We start from the raw sequence: 17,537 nt of genomic DNA, 5'->3' as shown, positions 1-17,537 counted from the left end.
GGATAAGCCAGGCAGACACTGCTCTGCATGCAGTCCCCCACCCCCCTTCTCAGCAAGCTGGAGCGGTGATAATGCTCTGGCTAGGGAGGAGAGGGTTGGGGCCAGCCCTGTTCTCTGTAGCAGACAGCACAGCCCAGCCCAGGGCTGAAAAGCATGCTGGGATGCTGGGGGACTCTGATTTAACCTGAACCAGGAAAGGGTCTGGGACAGAAGTTACCTAAACCAGTTTGACCCAAATCAGTTAAGTCTGACACTACATTCAACCAGGTTTATCTTAAGCCAGTTTCAGCCATTTTGAAAGTGGTTTATGTGCACTGAACTTCTGTTCTGTTACAGGTTTAAATCAGTTTCTGATCACTTAAACCAGTTTATGTGTAACTTCTGTCCCTAGCCTGTGTGACATAGGATACTGTGCAAGATGGACCTAGGGTCTGACCCAGTAAATGGCAGTTCTTATGTTCTTATCTATCCCAGTGATTCTCATCCAGGGTGTTTGTGATACCCAGGTGTACCTTGAGATCCCCTCAAGAGTGCCACGGGGTGCCACTCAGTGTTAGCACAGGTAGGTGTTAGCACTGTTAAGTGTACACACAATTCACAAGATAAACCCAGAAATTTCAAATAGAGATTCATAGCATTAAACATATAATTCTGCCCTATTGTGGACTTTATGAATTATTTGCAACAGAAGAATTGCCTGTTATTTTTGTAGTGAAAAAAAAATGTGAAAATGGAGAGCTGGCATTTTCTGAGGATTGCCTTGAGTCTAAAATGGTTGAAACCCACTGATCTATCATGTAGTGGTGAATTTAATTCAAGTCCAGGCTGGACAGTTGCAGCAGAATTGGAGTTCAGTCCACCACAATCCAACACAGTTCAGTAGCATCCTGCTTTCACAGCTATCCAGCCTCATGACAGGGGCAGCAAAGCCAGCCTAGGGGGAGTTTGCAGCAGAGTGGGCCCACTGCTCAGCCCCACAACCCCAGCCCTCCCCATATCTGCATAGGAATGAATCTCCCTTCCCATTTTTCTCTACTTCCTCGATCCTAGAAGAAGCAGGCATCATAGACAGCCCCTCCTCCCCACCCCCTCACTTCCCCCCCTCCCTGCAGCCCTTGTTATGAATGGCCTTTCAGCCTAGATGAACAGAGAGGCGTTGAAGTTTATTGTTATTAACCTGCCATTCTGCCAGCAGAAAGAGTCATGTAAATTGTTTTTTTTAAATAAGCATTTTCTTATGGATCCAGCAAAGAAAATGAATCCTCATGTCACAAATAAAGAGAAAAGTACTGTGTGTGAAGAAGGTAATCAGATTGCTTACATACATTTTCTGAGTAGGTCCCTAAGGAATGTGAAGCTGCATTAACTGCAACCAAAGTCAATTGAAAAATACCTTTTGCTGTATGCAATTCTCCTGTAATAATGGCCCAGTAATGCAGACAGTCAGAATGAGTAGGATCACTAGAGGAAAGTTCCAGGGAGGCTTTTACAGACCCTACACCTAGAGGTGGTTCATGACAGCATGTTCTTTTCTCTGTTTGCCTTTTCTGTAGGCTGCGCGCTCTTGCTGAACACCAGCGAGGCACCTGCAGCAGAAACAACCGTCGTGACCAGCGCTGTGTTTCCAGCTCCAATTAGAAACTCCCCCTGTGAGGCAAGTCCTGAATTCTCCTCTTTCTCCTTTAACACTTTCCGAACTCTCAAGTGACCCACCTCAGTTTTCAAACAAAGCCACTGATATGCTTGGTGGCTCAGACTGGCACGTGAGGATAGGTGCCCATTTTGGGGACCCACGTACAGGCACAAGATCCAGGTGCCCTGTTATAGTGCACAGCCAAAACAGAATCTGGGTATGTAAAATGAAGACTGTCTGGTTTATACTGTAAATGTAAGCTGGTGAGATGAGTTTTGTATTAATGATCATCATAACTGGGCATCTACGTTAATGCATCGATCAGCCAGAACTCTGTAAATATAGTGACAAAGGGCCATACCATGGGTTTGGCAGCCTAAGTAGCAAAGGGAGAGGGGAAAGATAGAGAATTGTCTTATACCAATAGTAGCAACCAACAGCATTCCCTTTACAGGCAATAGCAAAGATACACATGCCTTGGAAGGTTGCATACTTACTAAACTTGTAGATGACATAAAGTATTGGCTTGCAACAGGCACTCTAGAGGGTAGGATTAGAAATTCAAAATGATTTTGCTAAACTGGAATAAATGGGCTGAACTTAATTGAATGAAATTCTGTAAGGACAAATGCAAAGTTATGTTCATAGGATAGAATAGTCAAATACACAGATATAAATTAGGGAATGACTGGTTAGGCTTCTCTTCCATAGAAAAGGACCTGAGGGTTATAATGGACCACAAGCCGAATATGAATCAGCAGTGTACTCTTGTTGTTGAATGGCCAAGAGCATACTGGACTGTAGTAACAGAGGATGTCCATACACATGGTCCAGGGTGGGGGGAAGGGGGCGCTTTAATTAGATCAGGTCTTGGAGCCACTCTAATTAAAGCGCCTGAAGCATCACGTTTACTCAGTGTCCCACACTTCAAAATGGTGGCGGGGGTGCTTTAAGTAAAGCTTGTTTGATGAATTTTAGTTCAAGTGCCCCCATTGCCATTTTGAAGCACAGGGATGCTAAATGCATGTGACACAGAGGCTGCTGGAGCATGTTAATTAACATACTCCAGCAACTGAGTCTGTTCCACGTGTCGGAGCAGACATCTGGCACATGTATAGGTGCTCAGAAGTTTCACTTGCAAGTCAAGGGAAGTGATTATTCTGCTTTTCAGCCCTGGTGAGGCCTCTTGTGGAGTACTGTATCCAGTTTTGGGCCCCCCCCAATTCAAGAAAGATGTGGATAAATTAGAAAGAGTCCAGCAGAGGACAAAAGGAATGATTAGCAGTCTAGGAAACATGATTTACAAGGACACTTAGGAAGAACTGAGATTATTCAGTACTGAGAAGAGAAGCCAAGAGCTTTCTGGGTGGCATGAACAGAAGCATCATATCTAAGTGACAGGAAGTGATTCTTCCACTCTATTGAGCACTGGTGGGGTTTCACTTGGAACATTGTGTCCAATCTTATGGACTTAATTGGTGTTGCTGAGTAAATCATATGTGGTCTAGGACCAGCAGTTCACAAAATAAACACGCATTAATCTGTGTCCAATGCCCTGGAACATTTCATAGATTTCATAGACATTAGGACTGGAAGGGACCTCACAAGATCATCAGGTCCAAGCCCCCCACCCAAGGGGCAGGAGTCTGCTAGGGTCAAATGATCCCAGCAAGATAAGCATCCAAGTGTGTCTTAAAGGTGTTCAGAGTAGGTGCTTGCACTGCTTCTGCGGGGGGGGAGAGGGGGGTCTATTCCAGACTCTGAGGACTCGAATGGTAAAGAAGTTTTTTCTTATGTCCAGCCTAAAATTATCTTCCTGCAGTTTGTGACCATTAAACCTTGTCTTCCCTTGGGGTGCCCTGGTGAACAGATGTTCTCCCGGTTCCTGGTGCACACCCCTTATATACTTATAGGCCACTACCAAGTCCTCCCTGAGCCTTTGCTTTTCCAGGCTGAAGAGTCCCAAGTCCCTCAGTGTTTCCTCATAAGACTTGTTCTTTTGTCCTCTGATCGTGCACGTGGCTCTCCTCTGGACTCTCTCAAGCTTCTCCACCTCCTTCCTAAAGTGCAGAGCCCAGAACTGGATGCAGTACTCCAGCTGCGGCCTCACCAGGACTAAATACAGTGGGAAGATGACTTCCTGGGTTTTGCTTGAGATGCACTGATAGATGCAAGCCAGGGGTTTGTTTGCTTTGCTGGCTGGGATCTCATTCCTGGCTCATGTTCATCTTGTGGTCAGTCAAAACTGCCAAGTCCCTTTCGGTTGTGGTGCTAGCAAGTGTAGCACTAACAAGCCTATAAGTATAATGTGGATTTTTTTTCCCAAGGTGGAGCACCTTGCATTTCTCAGTGTTGAATGACATCAGGTTTTGATCCACCGACCTTGCAAGCCTGTCCAGGTGGGCCTGAATCACGAGCCTATCTTCTAGCATGACCACACTTCCCCATAGTTTGGTGTCATCAGTGAATTTAGCCAGTCCACTTCTGATACTTGCATCCAGATCATTTATAAATATGTTAAAAAGTACTGGTCCAAGTGTGGAGCCCTGGGGGATGCCACTGGTCACCATGCACCACGTTGACATGGTTCCATCAACTATCACTCTGGGTCCGACCACAGAGCCAGTTCCCAAGCCATTGAACAGTGAGGTTGTCAAGGCCACAGTTCTCCAGTTTAATCATGAGGACTTCATGGGAGACCAAGTCAAAGGCTTTTCTGAAGTCCAAGTAGATGATGTCAACCTCTTCTCCTTTTCCAGTAATGCGTCACCTGGTCATAGAAAGAATGAGGTTGGTCAGGCAAGACCTACCTGCAACAAAGCTGTGTTGGTTATCCTTCAGGATGTTGCATTCCATTAGCCTGTTGATAATGGTTTCTTTGATGATTTTTTCCAATATCTTTTCAGGGATTTGAGGTCAATCTGACTGGCCTCTAGTTCCCTGGATCTTCCTTACTCCCTTTCTTGAAGATGGGTACCATACTGGCCCTCTTCCAATCGTCAGGAACCTCACCTGAGCACCACAAGTTCTCAAATATCCTCACCAATGGCCATGCTGTGATGTTTGCCAGTTCTTTTAGCACTCTTGGGTGCATTCCATCTGGGCCAGCTGATTTATGGGTGTCTAGCCTCTCAAGGTGTCCCCTCAAGAGATCTTCACCAGTGATGGGTGTGAGTTCACCCATGCCCTGGCAATCGTCCATCTTGCTAGGCAGGGTGATCCCCTTGGGCTGGTGGAAGACCAGTGCAAAGTAATCATTAAGGAGGTTAGCTTTTTCCTGGGTGTTTGTTGTCAGCTGCCCCATTTGGTTTGTCAAGGGTCCAATGCTGCCCTTGTTTTACTTCTGACTACCCACATATCTGAAGAAGGACTTTTTGTTGTTCTTGATTTCCGTAGCCAATTTGAGTTCAGTTTCGGCCTTGGCTTTCCTAGTTTGCTCCCTGCAAGTGTGGGCCAGTGCCAAATAATCCTTCTTGGTGATGTTACCTGACTTCCAACCCTTGTAGGCTTCTCTTTTCAGAGACATGAGGTCCAGGAGTCCTCTGTTTAGACACGGGGGACGCCCAGCCCTTTTGCTACCTTTCCTACGTGCTGGGATGGACTTCCCTTGTGCTTCAAGGATAACATCCTTAAGGAGTGACCACTCATCATGGACTCCCCTCGCTGTTAGATCCTGGTTTCTCAGGGCCTCAGCAACCAACTTCCTGAGCTTATGAAAGTCGGCTTTCCTAAAATCAAGGATTTCTGCATTGCTGACTGATTTGCCAGCTTTGCGATGGATAGAGAAAGTGATCAACTCATTATCACTGTCTCCCAGCTTCCCTTTGACTCTCAGGTCACTCACCAGATCAACCCCTTTGGCCAGTACCAGATCCAGGAGCGCCTTACCTCTTGTTAGCCTGTAGACTTCTTGAGACAAGTAGAGTTCATCAATGCAGGTGAGAAAACTACATGACCAATCAGATTTGGCAGAGTTTGGCATACTGTTCTTGGTTTGTTTTGGGTTTTTTTTTAATTATTCTAAATTTTCATCAAATGCTAATGATTTGGGGCAGCTCATTTCTCAGAACTTCAGACCTAGAAATTACAAGTGCAATTGCCACAGCTGCATCAGAGACTAGACAATCTCAGCTCCTGTTAACATTTTCCTGGGCACGGATTGGGAATTTATGAAAAATCAGCTGCCTGTAAGATATGGCAAACTGGGCACCCAAAATCACACCTCATTTTTTAATATGCAGATCATTCTTTTCTTGTTGTGCACTTAGCATTGCAAAATGAAGACTATCCCTAATCAAGTGATCACAGGAAAAGAAAAATCATGGAACATGCTGAGAGGCCCCAGAGGAAGGCATAACATAAAAGGGAAGGGATGGTTCTTTTAAGGTTTTGATCTACTTCCCCTCTGCTGAGCATCTCATTTCATGCAGGAGAATATGTGCTATTTTGTTCTCTTGCTGTATTCACACACTCCTCCTTTAGGAAACTCCTTCTAACTTGCTTTCCCTTCTTCAACAAAGACACACAGGACCTGAATATTTTAAGACCTCATTGTGCCATGGACCAGAAAGGGTGTGTGTTCTCCATAATTCGCCTGCCACAGGAAGCTGGCTGAAACAGCTCCCAATATGCGTTTTTTTCCTTATGCATGCGACAGTGCAAATAATTAAACTTGCCATCAGGGGGAAGCTGCCATCTATTTCATCTGCTCACATGCCGTCCCACCTCCGTCACTCCCCTTGGCACTTAAAAGGCATCCAGACACATCCAGCATTGCAGCTGTTGGTAATAAAGAGTGAAGGAGTTTGGCAAGGGTTTTTGTCTCTTGCCTTTTTATATAGTATAAAAGCCTCTGTTCTCGATAGGGCCCTCATGGCTTCAAATTCCATGTTACTGGAACAATCTGTCTGTGATCGGAATAATTTAATCCTACTTCTCAGCTCAACACAGAGTGAATGAGGCTTTTCTCCCATTTATTCTTCGAGTAGGTGCAAACGAACTTCCTCATAATGGGGTTATGAGTTGGAAAGTGGTTGTGAAAATAACATCATGCTGCTCTGTATTTAATTCCCCCTCAGTCACTTCTCAATTGAACTGGCTTAAGTTCAAGCGTTAAAAGATTGCCTTTCTACCTGTCAGTCCTGACAGCTCCACCTGGCATGTCACAGCAGGACTGGACCTGAATTTCACTGTCACATTTATTCATAATGCAAGAGGCAAGATCAGTCCCAGAAAATGCCCACTTTCAGACCAGCTGATCCCACATATGCCTACAGATGCCTCACTGCTCTCCCACTGCTTTGTCAGCCATGCAGAGTGGATAGCGCTGGAAGCTCATTTCAGTACGATAAGTAGCTGTAACTCGGATACATACAAGAAGTTGCCACAGAATGCATGGTGCCATCCTGCTTAGTTTAGTTACACATTTGATTCTGAATCAAACCTTTTGATATAGTAAAACTGCACTGAAGGACACCAAGGGCAAACTTCCCATGGTACTTTTAGTTCACTTCTGCTTGTCACTTCTGCTACTAGCTAAAAGCCAAAAGAAAACTGGGTAATGAGGGTGGGAAGATAAAACAAACTTGTATGTGGTGGGTTTTTATTTTTTTGTTTGTTTTGGAAATCCCTTCCCCTCCGGGTAGACCCCAACCTGGCCTACCTAGAAGAGAACAGCCATGTGTTGGTGGAACATGGTACAGAAGAAACTTGCACCTTTACACACATTTTCTCCCTGGCCCAAGGACACATAGACAGCTCTGTTCCCCATGACCATCAATCCAGTTCCTTCTATATTCACTTTTAACAAACTTTTCTTTTTTTTTTTAAACATGTCAGTAAATCCTGGGAAGTCCTTTGGAATGTACCAAAGCATCTGTATTGGAAGTATCCCCTCCTAACCCCTACTCACACCTATAGAGCATTCTTCTCTTTCTCTCATGCTTCTGGAGCTTTAAACAACTTAGAAGGGCACCTGGTAGTAACATTCATTCAGAACATTTGTGAGCATGAAAAATATAGCATGGAGATATGCCCCCAGCATTTCTGAGTTCCATACAAGTGTGTGATCTCAAAAAATGTTGTCCAAGTCCTTTGTGATTCAGAGGGATTCTTTTTTTAAATACCTGAACATGGTGAGCACATTCTTTGGCCCAGTCTGCACTGCCTCCCTGCTGAGCCTGGGACTACCACTGAGAAACAAGACCTACCCATTCACTCCCACTCCAGATGTACCCAAGTCTGGTGGTTGGGCCATGTATGTAGCTTCAAGTGGTCCTGCACAGGCACCCCAGAGGCAGGCAGCCTGAGAGCAGCCCTGGGGTTCATGCTCAGGACATCTTTGAACTGCCAACACTGCCTCACTGCTGGGCTCGGGTAGGTCAAAAGTTCTTTCTCGGCAGCAATTGCGAGGCAAAGCAAGGAGGTAACTAGACATGGACTTTATTTTCATGCTTCTAAAGCACAAAGCAAATTTGGCTTGTAGAAATGTCTCTGCCATACGCCAGCTAATCTTGGACTGAATGTGTTCACACGTGTAGTTTCAATTTCTGCTTCTATAAGACTATTCTATGAAACTTCATGTACCAGAGTTTTTTCTCAGTCCCCTTGGTATGCTGCTTCCAGTTATCTGAGTCAGTACATTCATATCTGAAGACAACTTTTGTGTTTCCAGGCCTTCAAAAAAAATCCCAATGGTAACAGAGTTACCATAATAGTAAAACACAAACCCACGTATTACAAAAATCAGCAGCTAATCTGGACAGGATAGCAAGTGTTGAGTGCCTTCACTAAAGATCATAGACGTTAAAAAAGCCTCCACCCGCCTTTCAGAAAGCCATACTGATGTTTCACAAGCCATCTCTTTCATACAGTGGAACAGGGTTAGAGGAGAGCTATCGTTTAAAACTCATTCTGTTGGAGAGAGAGACATAGGCTGACTTCTTTCTGTTTTTTAGGGCCACTTTTGGTTCTAGCTGTCTTTGTTATACACCTTTCTTTTCTCCAGTTTCTCAACTATCTGTGCTGGTGAGTCTCAGCCTTGCCTATTTTGATGTTCTCCTTAGTCTCTAATGAGCTTGTTGAGTATCTGATGACATCCTTCTGGCAGGTCAGCTGGTGTTTGCAATGTGGCACAGTCATCAATCCTACCCAGTTTTGGCCTTAATGTACTGTATCTTAGCTGTGGACCTGCTCTCCTTTTAATTCCCCCAAATTATTTTCAAACATGTTATTTACCAGATTGGTGAGGCTGCCTATAAGCAGCTTATCAGCCTTGACTACTAGGTCCAAAACCCACAAAATAAGGCAGCAAGAGCCAATGTTGACCTGCAATGGTTAATTAATTTCTTAATGGTGTTCTTGGCTTCTGAATATTCTTCTGCCAATCCAGCACACACAGGGGACCATTTGAAGGATAATGTAGGAATAAGCCACTAAGAATCCAGATTCAGGCCTTTCAAAATGTGCCACCACTCTATTTTCAGAGCTCATCACGCATGTGGCACCATCTGCCACCAGTGATGCCATACTTGTAAAATGAGTGCCAGCCTCATTCGGAAGACTTGACTAGGGTATCCAGCTCATTATCTGCTCCAGTTCACATCAGCAGGTGTGCGAGAACCTGGAATGCCCTGCTGTGAAGCTTAGAAACCATACAAATCACAGCCAAAAATGCCCATTTAGTCACTGTGCCAGTCGATTCACTCAGAGCCAGTTCATAACAGTCTGCATATTGCACTTCGCCAATCAGCTTATCTCCCACATCTGATGCCAGCTACTCCTTTCCTTCAAACAGCTGACATGTGTGCAAAGACATCCATTCCAATTCACTGACTGCTTCAGCTTTTACTCTGGCACCATACATTTGTTACTGTCAAAGACTCGATTTTTATCACTTCAGAAGCTCCAGATACCATTGCTTATTACCTGGCAGGTCTCCATGACATGCCAAGGATCTAAGGGCTCCTCTTCCAATGAGGTGAGCCAGTCAAGACTTTGCACATCAGATGCTGAAGAAATGTAGTCAGATTAGCTTGAGGAAATGGCTTCATTAGTCCATGCTCAAAATCTTACAAGGTGCTTTGCAGTGGAATTGAACTTAGCATCATAAAGATACTTCACATGTTGACTTACATAGTAGTAACAGCAGCTGGTTTCCCCATTACAGGGTAAGTGTCTTGGTTTACTGTAAAGGTTTGTCAATTCTGTTTCAAATTCTATGCACAAAATGTCAACGCAGAAGATCCAGTCATGTTGGGCCAAGAGGGAAATGGTTTATATACCACTCTGAAAACCAATCCAGTACCCCATAGAGGAAAGCAATCATTACCATTAAGTACTTTTAAAAATCGAAAAACTAACCTGATGATGTGTCAGGTACTTTGCAGCCTCTCTGACTGGGATCACCCACCTGCCATCAAGATTCAGCAGACAAAAGGAAACTATTTCACTGGATGGGCAGGTAACAGGGCTCCTACAACTTCACACCAACAATGCCTCTTCTCCCGAGCCTCCCTGAAGCAGACAGTGAGACCCCGACCAACAATGTACCCACCAAATCAAGAAATGCTTCCTGTTTGCTTTGCTGTAGAGATCTCAAAATCTGGCTGGACAGTTGGCAGGCTGACAGAGGCATAACAAGCAGGTTCTGCACCCTGGGTGGCAGCAGTGGCAGATGGATCAGGAGTGGTAATGGCAGCCATTCTTGAACCCTGGTCCCCCATCCTTAGTTATGTTACTGCAGGCCAGCACCCCTGCCTAGTATGTAAAAGCATGGTCAACTTGCCTCTGCTTTCTCCCACCACTACCCCTCCACTCCTCTCCTCACCCTCACTTTTCTGTTTCATCCACTTATCACATGTTATAAGAATCCTTGACCACAAGCTCTTTTGAGCAGAGACTCTGTCCTTATCTGCATAAGTGATTTACATGAGGAGTCCTGATCCTTGACAGGGGCCCCTGGACATTACCATAATGCAAACAATAAATACTCTCAGTGGTAATTTGTGGAGTCCTATAACAGGCACTGTCTTGATGGCAAACCACCTGCAATTGTCACATCATTTTGTGACTTCACACCCTTGCGAATCATCTCAGACATAGGGCTAATCTACCAAAGAGGAGAAACTGCTTATGTGACTACCCCTGCTTCCTACAGATGATGGCATCAGCAAGCTGGTACATGCAAGGCTAGTGACGGCATACTCCTCTTATTGCTACAGAATCCATGGTACTACACCAAGCTTCCCGTGGAACCAGGCTGCAGAAGTGGGCCGAGAGTTCTACTTGTAAGGACCTATATAGTCAGTACCCTATGATGTGGTGTAACGTCACTTCTCTGGCTCTTTGGGAGCACAATATATGTTTTATTTAAGAATCACAGTAAGATCCAGATTCTCCTTTAACTCACACTGGTGCAAGTCAGGAGCAACTCTGGAAAAATAAGTGGGCTTATCCTGGTTTAAAATTAAGAACTAGAAGAATCAGTCCTACATTTTTAGTACCTATGCTTTCAAACAGAAAGCTTCCCCATTTTAGTCTACTGCACTGCTGTCTCCCTAGCTCTGAAGATAAGCTGCCTGAATAGCATATCTAAAAAGGGTGCGATCTGCTCTATTTATCTAAAAAGGTGTCGACTCTGAACTGTAATGCTGACAATTTGAATACTGGCAGTGTTCATAATTCCATTCCAGTCTTTCTGGGATTATGAGCAAAGGGTGAATTACAGCATTACCTCTTCCACCTTCCCCATCCCCATGACTGACACTGCTTACATATAATGATTCGGACCAAAAGGGTGTCAAACAGTCACAAACTATGCATCTAGCTTGAGAGTAGAGAACCTTGTCATAAAGTGAGAAGAAAAATAAAATATAGTTGAATAACTTTTGCCCTTAAGCATTGAAGCAGATGTAGTATATCATCAAATCAGACAGCAAACTAATGGTATTACCCTGTAAAATATAAGAGTAATAACTAAACTCCCTAATTATTTGCTGGATTTGAGGCACTGAAAAATAAAGAGGACTTTTTTTAGTGTGTGTTGAATCAGGACCCTGTGATCTGAATACTCTTATGTGTCCAAAAATCCATCATTAGTGTAGCCTCAATAAACTCATTCCTTCAGTGCCCTCACATTTGCCCATTAGTGAAAAGGCTGCATAAATTCAGTCCCTTCTGACTGAATATTAGTCAGAATAATATTTGTAATATTTTTTTACAATATTTTCTTCTAGTAAAATTTTCTTCTAGTAATATTTTCTTCTAGTCCTGCTTTTTATAAGCGCAGCGGTTTCCCCCCCCTCTACCTCCACCCCCATTCCCAAACAAATTAGAAGGCAATATTCATATCTCAGAGATTTTGAGACCAGCCTAAATTGCAAAGGTTTATATTTCATTCCTGACAATGAGAAAGAATGAGCTCTAAAATGAGAAAGCTCTGGAAAGTAATTTTATACATAGGGATAAAGGACCACAGAGGGACTTTGTTACATTTGAACTAACCCAAATGCTTGAGACTGAGCTTTATACCACATTTTAATTAATAAACAGCCCAATATTGGTGGGTCATAACAGGAAAGTCTATAAAAACCTGGAGAGAGGGAGGGGAAAATTAATTTTTTAAAGGAATATCTGGGAGTAGAGGATGTGATTGTTTGAGATACCCTGGTGTTGCAGCCATTCTCCACTCTGCTGCTGCCTGAATATAAAAGAGTTCATTACTGAAAAAGCTGTCAGTTTTAACTTGTATCTATTAAGCTGCGTTTAAAGGGAGAGTGGTCCTTGGTATTATAGATCATACAAGTATTGAACTTCTTTTATAACCATGGACAAGTGCATAAAAACAGGACTTAAATGAAAACTACATGTTTTAAACTCCATGTATGAATATATATGTACACACATATATACATGCATACATACACTCAATGGCATGTATTAGGTATTGGAGACCAGGGAAATTTTTCCAGGCTTCTGGTGAACCACCAGGTTCTTGGCTCAGAAGCTAAGGCCAAACCATGGGACAAGCTCAGACTGGGAGATATAAAAATGTATCATATCAATGCAATTTTGTGTTAGCATCACAGAGTTATAAAGAAGTAGGACTGGAATTGAACTCAGAATGGAAGAATCAATTCCCTTGACCTACAAGTGACACTCCTATTACCACTACTTGGTGTGCAACTGGCTTTTTTCACAGCCAGAGGACACTGTAGATTCATATTCAGTTAGTGGTCCACTATAACCCCCAGATTCTCACTATGTTGCCAGTTGTTTCCCCAGTCTGTACTAGTGCATTTCATTGTCCCATCCCAGGTGCAGGAACTTGCAGTTGTCCTTATTAAATTTCATTGGATTAATTTTGGACCATTTTCCAATTTATCAAGATCATACTGAATCCTAATCCTGTTCTCTAATGTGTCTGGAGCTCTACCCTCCTTGGTGTCATCTGCAGATTTGCTGTGTAATCAATCCCACCTTCTAAGTGATCAAGCCCTGATTTATTTCCTGATCATAAAACACCTACATACTCATCAGACTACAAAGACTTGTCTACACTAGAAAATGTTTGGTGATATAGTTCTTCCAACAGCCCCTCCTAGTGTAGAAGAAAATGATCCTAGGAAAAATGTGTTCAGCTAATGCAGCAAATAAATAATTGATACATGTGTATGCATAATAAACAATGTGTGTGTATACACATACATACATACATACATACATATACACATGTGTGTAGTATGGTCAAAATCACATTGACCTGATACATTTTTGTATCTCCCAGTCTGAGTTTGCCCCATGGTTTGGCCTTGGCTTATGAGTGTGTGAGCATATCTACACATGCACTTTAATGCACATTAGCCTATTTTAATGCACATTAAAGTGTCACAAAAAAGTTTGCTTTTGTTAATGTGCATTAAAATAGGCTAATGTGCCTTTTTCTAGTACCTCACAGTGGAGGTACCAAATTTAATGAGCATTAGCAAACACATATTAATGAATGTGCATACCAGTGGTGGGCAAAATACAGCCTGTGGGCTGGATGTGGTGCATGAAGGGGCTTTGTCCAGCCCACAGCAGGTCCCTTGGTCCCGTTTGGCCCAGGCGCCACCTGGCCATGGTGCATCCTGCTGTCCCCTGGGCACACAATGGGGCTGTGGCACCTCCACAGCTGGACTGCATTTCTAGGCAGGCCAGGCAGTGGCGGCTCCTTCTGGCTGCCCCACCACTGGCCCCTGGCCCACAGTACCAGCAGGGACCAGCCCAGTGCTCCCCGTGCTTGTTCCAGACTTACCTTTCTGGGATGAGCAGCAGCAGTGGTGGCAGCCAGGCAGAAACTGTTGCTTGGTGTGGGGGAACAACAGCCCCTCCCCTTCACCTCCCTCCCCGTGCCCCCAGGCACTTCCTGCTGCAGCCACCTGGAGCCTGCACCATACTGAGCTGCCCTGAATCTCCACCGCCATCAGCACAACCTCTGGGCTGCCCAGTGGGGCAGCGGTGACAATGCAGAGCAGGTGCTGGGTAGCCCAGGCAGTGGTGACAGCACAGACACAGGGCAGCCTAGTGCAGCATGGGCTGCAGGTGGCTGCAGTAGGAAGCACCTGGCAGTAGAGAGGGGAAGGAGCTGGCTTTTCTCCCATGCCAAGCAAGTTAATGCCCAGCCACCACTCCTGCTGCAGCAGCTGAGCTTGGGTGGGTGAGTCCAGAGCAAGCACAAGGCCCACCAGGTCAGGGCTGTGTGCACAGGTCCTTGAGGCTGGGGCCAGCTGCGGCAGCAGCTAGAAGGAGCTGCCACCACATGGGCTGTCTAGAAAGGCAGTCCAGCGTCAGAGCCCCACTACATGCCTAGGGACGGCAGGATGCAGAACAGCTGGGTAGTGCAAAGCAGGTGTGGGGCAGGCTGGGGCTGTGCACTGTTGTCAGTGGCGGGGAGATGCCTCAGGGCGCGTGGGCTTCAGGCTGTTGTGGGGTGGGGGCGGGGGCGGTTGCTGACTAGCTCAGGGGGGTGTGCAGGCAGCTCCCATGCACACCCCACCATAAATTCAAATCCTCCCTCATACCCCCCCACACACACTCAGCTGTGCACCTCTGCTCTGCATGCACACTCCACCACATGCACCCACACACCCACACCCAGCCACCCTCCCCTCCACACACCCCACAGACCCCCACAAACCCCATATCCATCCACACACACCCACACATCCCCACAAACCCCCCATACCCCCCATACCCACCTATATCCACACATACCCACATACCCCCACATGCAGACATATCCACACACATCCCACATATGCTCCCCACAAACCCCATGCCCAGGGTTTGAATTACGGTGGAGTTTGGGGGGGCTGAGCTGCAGATGGCTCACCTGGGGGTGCATGGGGGGGTGTTTCCCACTGCTGCATGCACCCCTGTGGGTGGCATGGGGGGCATGTTCCCCCCTGATTTGTGTGCAGGGTGAGGGTGGGCTGCAGGCTTGGGGCCAGAGGCTGCGTCAGCCTCTTCCCAGCACGGGGGCTGGGTCGGGGCTGCACTCAGGGTGGCCAGGGAAAGGGTGGGCGGTGGCAACACTGGGAAGGGTGACTACAGGGGGGCACTAGAGCCACCCCAAAATTCACTGTATTCCCCCCTCCCAGCACTGCCACTGCTTTCCCACCCCTGCCCACCCCAAACACAGCCCCAGCTCAGCCCCCACCACCAGGAACAGGCCGGCACAGCCCCAAGCCCACAGCAAGCAGCCCGCCCTCACCCCCGACACATATACAAGAGGCAAATGCCCCCCATGCCTCTCCTGGGGGTGTGCAAAGTGGTGGGAGCCACCCCTGCACCCGTCAGACAAGCTGCCCATGGCTCCATCCTACGTCCCGCCTCAGCTGGGCAGCGCCTGGCCCAGCCCCTGCCCTAACCCCATTCCTTCCCTCAGTGTAGGGGCCTTGATCTGTCGCCACCATGCTCCTTCCCTCCCCCACACCTGTTCCCCCCCACATATTTACCAGCCAGACGCTGCTCTCCAAGCTGCTGGGCTGCATTCCTGGCTGCATGCATGCTGTGGCTGTGCACATGCACACAGCATTTATCGGTGACATTATCAGCCACATGGGCCAAAAAAAGCCAATTGCCAATAATGTTAATTGTCCTTTTATTGGTATTGATACAATATTGACCAATATATCGGTGCACCTCTAATAAATATAACATTGTATATGCTAAGGTACCTATATATGTACTTTTGTCATTTTATATATAATATTTATTAGCACATACTTAGTACCTATATATGTATTGTATATAAAATGTGTATGTATCCTGGTTTCCCAAGTGACATACTTTTTACAGGAAAAAGTACTTTCTTATCAGAATAACAGTAGGGTATTTAAAAATATCACAAAAGGAATCCCTTGACTTGCAAGCAACACTCCTTTTACTAATACCCAGTATGCAGTTGACTATTTACACAAGAAGACACTGACTTTCACTAACTCTGCTGTACCAAGAAAATGTTCTATAGTAGATCTAGCTTTAAAACCCTGGATGCCTACACACGTGCAGCAATGCTGCTCTGATGCACTGTAATTACAGCACTTCGGCAGACTCCAGAGTCTCATGTATTAGTGTCCCCATGCTGAAAAATGGCCAATACCCCTGTATACTCTAGTATGCAATAGATGAGCACGAAATACCTGATTCTCATTGGAACAACAAACTTTGCACCACTTTTCTGAAGTAAAGGAGCCTTAAAGTAGACATAGTTTTTCACCCTTTTTAAGGACACTTCAAACTGCCAGTTGCGGAGTAGACGTGTAGAGAAGGCTTATGCTTGGTCTACACTTAAATAGTTTTATTCGCATAACTATTTCAATGTAATTTTTTGCTGACATAATTCTGCCAGTAAGCCTGAGCGGAAACTCAGTTATACAGTATAAGGAGTTTAATTACTGATATGGCTTATTTCCCTTAGCCCATGTGGTATAATTGCATCCACTTCAGGGTAGGTTTTGCTGTTTTAATTATGCCAGTATATTTAAAATGGTATAACTTATATGTATGGACAAGATATTCATATAAATGAAAATTGGATATGCTAACTGTACATGAATTGTCTGTAGGTTAACTGCTGCATCACACCAAAAACCTGTGTTTATATTTGAGTATAATAGTATTGCTCCAAATATTGAGAAACTACCACTATCCTGAGAACTAAAGAGAGTTTTAGGTGATGTCCTTTATTGAACCAGTTGTATACTTGGGAGAGATATTAGACAAGCTTTGGGAAACAAAATATTGCTTCTGGCATATTTTCTGGACTATCACAGCTGCAACAACACTTCAGACTACCCTAAGAGGATGGGAGTGTTAGGAAGAAACACTGAGAATTTGTTAAGGTGAAAGAAGGAATCAAAAGAAAAGAATTGGGCATTTCCTTTGAATGTGGATCATTCACCCACTAGTTAATGTCTTGCTCTCTTCTTTGTAGCTCCGAATGTCATGGCTCATCCATGGCTCCTTTCTTGGAAACATTTCCCTGGTTCTTGTTGAGAACAAAACAGAGAAAGAACAGAGTAAGACGTTCTGGCACTTTACAAACAACGAAGGCTTCGGAATCTGGCAGTGGATGGTCTTAGCTCTCCCAGATGTTTCAGACAGGTAAGAACTTCTTATCTTGTTCCTTACTATTTGCTGCCTTCCCAATGAGCAATCACTTCATTACTGACTGCTTAGCATCCAAAATTGCCCTGAGCATTCTTGGAGAGGGAGTATTCAGCTCTGAGGAGAAAGAGATACTTTGACTCCTGGTGGAATGTCGTGTTGTAGGTAGGAAATATCCAAAATGGAGATATTAGAGCAGCACAGAAGGAGTCAGGACTTTGGGGCTCCATTCTAGGCTCTGATGCTGATCACT

The 17,537-nt window shown here is 45.1% G+C and overlaps 1 protein-coding gene across 1 annotated transcript in view; it reads left to right on the top strand.

The window, feature by feature from the left end:
• The window catches only part of ALK (ALK receptor tyrosine kinase), a 545,961-nt gene that overhangs the window by 433,878 nt on the left and 94,546 nt on the right, over nucleotides 1–17,537 (top strand). Inside the window, exons 9-10 of the mRNA XM_025215973.1 lie at nucleotides 1,554–1,654; nucleotides 17,112–17,281. Of these exons, the coding sequence (XP_025071758.1) occupies nucleotides 1,554–1,654; nucleotides 17,112–17,281 (271 nt within the window). The remainder of the gene's footprint in view (nucleotides 1–1,553; nucleotides 1,655–17,111; nucleotides 17,282–17,537) is intronic.

Source organism: Alligator sinensis, unplaced genomic scaffold (assembly GCF_000455745.1).
Source record: "Alligator sinensis unplaced genomic scaffold, ASM45574v1 scaffold138_1, whole genome shotgun sequence".
Classification (NCBI taxonomy): Eukaryota; Metazoa; Chordata; order Crocodylia; family Alligatoridae; genus Alligator; species Alligator sinensis.
Note: the sequence above shows the minus strand (reverse complement) of the source record. Positions and strands in the feature narration are given on the sequence as shown.